General features: G+C 27.1%; 1 protein-coding gene across 1 annotated transcript in view; it reads left to right on the top strand.

Annotated features, from left to right (window-relative positions):
* Positions 1-6,310, top strand: part of LOC112683190 (chorion peroxidase-like) — a gene marked incomplete at its 3' end in the record, with an annotated part of 8,756 nt that extends 2,446 nt beyond the window's left edge. Inside the window, 5 exon segments of the mRNA XM_025554096.1 lie at positions 1,575-1,779; positions 2,466-2,654; positions 3,192-3,370; positions 4,868-5,072; positions 6,119-6,310. Coding sequence (XP_025409881.1) covers positions 1,575-1,779; positions 2,466-2,654; positions 3,192-3,370; positions 4,868-5,072; positions 6,119-6,310 — 970 coding nt within the window.
* Between the last annotated feature and the right edge of the window lie 103 nt (positions 6,311-6,413).

Genomic DNA, 6,413 nt, shown 5'->3' with positions numbered 1-6,413 from the left:
GGTATTGCGGGGAGGGGGTCGTTTTTCGAAATTCCCAACAATTTTCCTAATAACTGTGAATAACTGACCAAAAGTTATAATAAGAATGACATTATTTTTGACTAAAACAAATTTTTATTTCAACTCAAAAACTATGAATTATAAAGACTTGACATTTTCAATGAATAATAAAATGACCATTTACTGTGCATGATATAATTCTCAAAATATTTGAACTATTGGTATGGAATTGTAAATATCATTTTTCTATGATTTTTTTCGTAAAATGACGATCAAATTATTTTGGTTTGGCAAAATATTTTGAAAATTTAATCACAAGTTCCTCATACATATTTTTTATTGATTAATAAAATATAATTTTGCTTAGTTTCAAAACAAGTTTTACGAAGTTTTAATATTACATTTAGAATACTATATAAATCATGAAAATCTACTACAAATTTGTACTTAAAAACTCAAAGATTTTATATTTTTACTTAAAACTTGAAAATTATTAAAAAAATGTATAAGTATTTCAAAATCAAATATTTAAAACATTTAGGTGTAATTCTATAAATTACTTAGCTACTACAATGATTTATTGAGATCACTCATTTGTCATTAGGGTGGTCCTAAAATTTCAACTGTAAAAATTTGATGCTAGGACCCCCTATTTAGTTTGATATTATGTAAAAATAATTTAGGTCAAATTTGATGATGATGATTCACACCCTTCCCGTGCCTCTTGAAGGTTGAAAATTGCTAAAAAGAGGATAGTTTTACGGTTTTCTGTATTTTACTCTAAAACAGTTACAGTTACAATAAAATTACAAAGAGCTTCATTAAAGAACATATAATTTTTAAAGAAAAATTAAATAATTCAACTATTGGCAAAAATATAGGATTTACGGTTTTTTAAATACATTTTATTTTTATTTTATATTATTAATCATATTAGCATTTTGAAGAAATCTCATAGTTTCAAAATATTTAAATGATACATTACAAGTTTCGTAATACAACTAAGGCAAACTGTATTGTATAACAATTTGTTGAATAAAGTGACATAACTTCTTGAACCTAAACCTTTTGAGTTCTACACAGTATTTTCAAATATTCAATAAGATAACCACAGTTTAAAAAGGTCATCACGTCTTATAAAAGGTTAGAAATAGCTGCTATAACTTTTAATATATTTATAATATCAAGGAGGAATAAAATAACGGTTTAGAAGACATATATTTTTCCTCGCATCCTACTCGTATATATTCGTATATTGCAATCATATACGATTATCGTATTTATAACTCTTACTAGAATCCCTAAAATATCATCGTTTAGTTTTTTTTATAAAGTAAAGATTATAATATGATACATAGTACATTCATAAAATCAAGATGTCCCATAGAATTTAAACCTTGGTACTTAATATCAATTAATATCATTATCGCATTATAATTATAATTTTAATATGATAAATTATTTGTATACTTTTTGTTAATTTAAAATCTATACTAACTACCCCTTTTGGATATTAAATACTTGTATTAATAAATAAAAAATAATTATATAGTTGAAATAATTTTATATTTTAGCATACGAAAAATCCACTGCACATTTCGAGTAATTTAACAATAAATAATGCTGACGAGTATATAAGAAGATGTGCTCCTACAGTGAGTTGCGATCCGAATGCAAAGTACAGAACAATTAATGGTTCTTGTAATAATTTACTATCACCCACCATGGGTGCAGCAGAAACGCCATTTTTGCGTTTGCTTGATGCTGAATTCGGTGATGGTAAGACGGCCTTAGTTTTTAATAATATTTTATTCCTTAGTAATTTTTCTCGGTACCACTGATACGATGATTCAAATTACTTCTTGTGAAATAATGAAAATTTGGACAAACAATAATCCAACAATATATTTAATTTTATAGTTGGACGAGTACTTAAGTTTATAAAATTTTTCAAGTCCAATTTCGAGTATTCGACTCAACTAGACTCGACTTGACAAAAAAAATGTTACACTCGTAAATACGAGTATTTGATTTTATTCAACTTCAATCGAGTACATAACTTAAATCTTTTCAACTTAAGTCTAATACACGCCTTGAAACAAGTACTCGAGTTTATTTCACTACTTTATTAAAAAATAAATATTAAAACTATAATTAATTGGAAGTCAAATATTTCCGATTGAAAACACTAGAAAGGTTGATGGTTTAAATTAATAATAAGAGATTGCTACTGTTTTGATATTTTATTATCATTTTTTAACATTCTATACAAATTGGTAATCACGACTTTTTCTCGAGTATTTAACATTTTTCAACTACTCTGCACTTCAAATTATTGAGTACTCGTTTTTTTTCTTAATAATCAGCATTTTTCTAGTACTCGAATTTTGAATCCTACTCGAAAAAATTGAAACACGACTCAACATCAAAAAACAATACTCATCCTACTCTAATTAACTTTAAAGGTTATTATGAACTACGAAAGCAAATAAATGGAAGCGCATTGCCTAGTGCTAGATTAATCAACGACAAAATATTTATGGGCCGAGAACTGTACCACGTGGATGAAAATAATATACTTCTATTGCCGTTTGCGCAACTGTTAGCCCATGACATAACGGGTCTGCCGGATGACACATTGTTTGACGAACAGGGTACGGAAACTTATATTATTACTAGAGATGAGCGAATATTTTGTAGTTTTATCAATCGATTGCAGTTTATATGCTTTCAATAGATACTTAGAACTCATTTTCTCTTATAGTCAAATATTCCCGTTGCATTATACAAATAAATGCTTAAATATAATTTTCTATATACCCTACGTAAATATATTATGCATCCTAATTACATCATTACGTTTGTTTCAGTCATTCAAATTGTTGTTTTTTATATTTATTACAATATTGTAGTATTAATTAGTTATATGTTTTACATTTGTTTGGAGATATCACATATGGGTGTGGCCCCCCTTAAGTATTATTATAATACTGAACACACAACAAAAAATGAAATTGTTATCGGTTCCGACCCCGGTACTATTGGTAAAAATAGTATCTATCGATGAATCAAACAGAATACAGTCATCTCTACAAACTTATAACTTGCTTATATGATGTTAATAGTCACGTTGTACTATTTTATTTCTTAATATACGTATTAAAATATTTTTTATAAAATACAAAACTTAGGTGTCCTGGTTAATTGTGCCACCGACAAAATTGCAAGAAAGACATTTACACAATGCCAAGCGGCTGTTGATTTTCCTCCCGATGACCCTGTTTATGGAAAATACAATGTAACTGGTATGAATAATTACCGTTCGTTAACATCGAGGAATTACAGCTGTCCGTTGTTCCCCACAACGTTTGTAAGTCGAACTATCTTCATCAAGTAGTTATAATTCATGATTTTTTTTCAAAATCATTATAAGCATATCGTATATGTATGTCACGGTAAAAGTATAAATAGCAGTAAAACGTAGGATTTACTGGTAAATCCTAGATTTTTCGGATTAATTTCGTTTTTACCAAGGACACACAAAATAATTTGGTGTAACGTCGAATGATTCTTGTAGTTCGAACTTCTGCTAACAAAATGTGATAAATCTTGAAATAAACAACCAGCGATAGTGAAAAACCGAAATTTTTCAGCAATATCAGATATTTTTCCCCTTGATTTATACTTGTATATAAAGAATAATATTATTTTTATTTAAGTATATTAGGATTTTTACCTTTGTGACCTGTTGCAATGTGTGCTTGGTGAATAATTTAATACAAATCATTATAACAAACATATACTTATAAAGTAACATGGACTCGGAAACACCATTCATCGGAGAGATCACATTTTATTTTTCACTATTATAAATAATATAAAACCCATGATGTATACAATATCAAGTCAACAATAATTAATTGATTTTTCAACATTTACAGATTTTAGTTCTTTGACTTCATTCAATAATATATCATATTTTTCAATAGGTAGTTATGTATAAAGAGTTATTTTTTTCATTTTTTTGCTGCGACAACACCACTTTAAAGTTCGTTAAATCCTATTTTAAGTCAAGTATTGAACGTAATACATACTATTCATAACAATTTTAATATAAATACTGCTCGTAAAATGACTTTTAATAGGACTGGATATCAATTTGTTATTTGTATCTTACGAGTATAACCTGTTCCGTATCATAAACTAAATTGTATGTACAACAAATTGTTTAATAGTAAAAACTTTTATTACAGGTAAAGATATTATTTAAATTTTTTAAAATTTTGGGAGTCTGAAGCCCAGTATTACCTAATATACTTAAATAATAATAAAATGGTTTATGCGCGAGGAGTATAAAGCATGGGAGAATTTATAATATAATGGGTGACAATTTTTGGGATTTTACTATGCTAGTTTTTTATCCGAGAGTTTATCAACTTTGGTTTGCATGAGTCCGAACTTCAAAAATCATTCGGAGTTTTATCTAACTATTATGTGTATCCCAGATTTTACCAAAAGCAATCGGTAAATATCCTAAATTCAGACATTTACCGACCGCATTCGGGTATCATAAATCACAGTCCTAGGTTTTACCGGTATTTGAAATTTTTACATAACATATATAAACATAGATGCCGTGAAGGAAATGTATTTATATACACCCATATTTCAAATAAAATAAATAAAAATTATTTTATTGCAAACATTATTTAACTAAATTATAAAGTTTAACTTTTGAAAATATATCAATAATTGACACCGTATAGGTTGTTACTCAAATTTTTTTAATATATTGCTGGTAAATGTAATCCTGCTGATTATACTATCGTTACCTATAAACATAAATATAATATCTATTGGATTTCAGATGAATGTGAACACTCAATTCATCGACGCATCTGAAGTGTACGGATCAAAAGAAAATGTTACCAAACATCTCAGACTCATGGAGGGTGGAAGACTTAGGTTCTCAGTAAGTGAAAACGGTCAGATGTTCTGTCCGTTCATAGGAAGCAAAGAGGGCGTCGAATTTAGCTCAAACAAACGACCCCACGGCATTCATTACGACACAGGTTTATTTATATATGTATAATAGTTTCCAACCACAAATCAAACAACATTTTTGTAATTTTTTTTGGTTCTTTAATGTTCTTAAACTGTACTCAAAATTAAATATTGGATATATGACATATAGTAGAAGAGAAATTTATTATTTTTTGTAATTATATGTTAATAGAATACATTGGGGGACAGAACTCTTTTTATAATTAAATATTGATTATTCATTAATTATTCATTAATTAATCATTGCCTGAGATCTATTTTGACTTGCTGATGGATAGTTCAAACAATCAGAATTAATATCTATACTATCACATACTATGTTTTCAGATAGATCAGCTATATCTGCTTCAATATTTTTTAAAAAATCACTATTTATCAACTTATCAGTATCCATTTCACAATAATTGCATATTGTAGAACATTTTATTAAATTGAATGAACAGATATGTTCAAAAAAACACCGAAGGTTTGACCTGTAAAATTTTTATTATATCAGTTAAATATCGAAACACTATTAGTCTACATATATTGAACAACTTAAATTTAAAATTCTGGTACAGAAATTAGGTATTTAAATTTTATTTAAACAGTATAGGTATACCTAACAAATTGTTGATTAGTTTAAAATTTTCTAAACCTGTTAAAAATAGGAGTCTAGCCTTAAATTAATATCTACATGTTAAGTAGTATAGCATACTTAATATAAAATAAATTAAAAATGTAAAAATATGATATTGTAAAAATTTATATGTCATTTACAGGACATTTTTTTTAATGAACTTGAAAAAAATGTGTTGAAGTTATCTTGCATATAGTTCAAACCGTATTTTATTACCTAAAAATAATTTTGAATATCATCAAATAAGTTATTTTATTTTAAATTTAAAATTTTCGAGATAACAAATTATTGTTAGATTGTTTATCATCATTGAATCAAAATATAGTATAGATATTTTAATATACAATTAATTTTTATAAAACACTCAAATGTCTTATGCCCACATTTCTGCGATCAAGTAAAGGCATACCATTTTTAACCTATATTTCTATACAGGAGATCCAAAAAACGGTAATCAAAATCTGGGAATAACGGCAATGCAAACATTATTCTTAAGGTTCCACAACTACATTACTTATAAATTGTCGGCTTTAAATCCGAATTGGTCGGACGAAACGCTTTATCAAGAAGCACGAAGAATTGTCATTGCAACTATACAGCGTATAGCGTACGAAGATTTTTTACCTACGGTTATTGGTGTGTATTCATAGCAATACATCAGAGAAGAATGATTTTGAATATATATTTTAAACATGTAAAATTTATAATTGTTTTATGTTCATACATCTTA

The sequence above is a fragment of the Sipha flava genome, unplaced genomic scaffold (assembly GCF_003268045.1).
Source record: "Sipha flava isolate LNK unplaced genomic scaffold, YSA_version1 221_pilon_pilon, whole genome shotgun sequence".
Lineage (NCBI taxonomy): Eukaryota > Metazoa > Arthropoda > Insecta > Hemiptera > Aphididae > Sipha > Sipha flava.
Note: the sequence above shows the minus strand (reverse complement) of the source record. Positions and strands in the feature narration are given on the sequence as shown.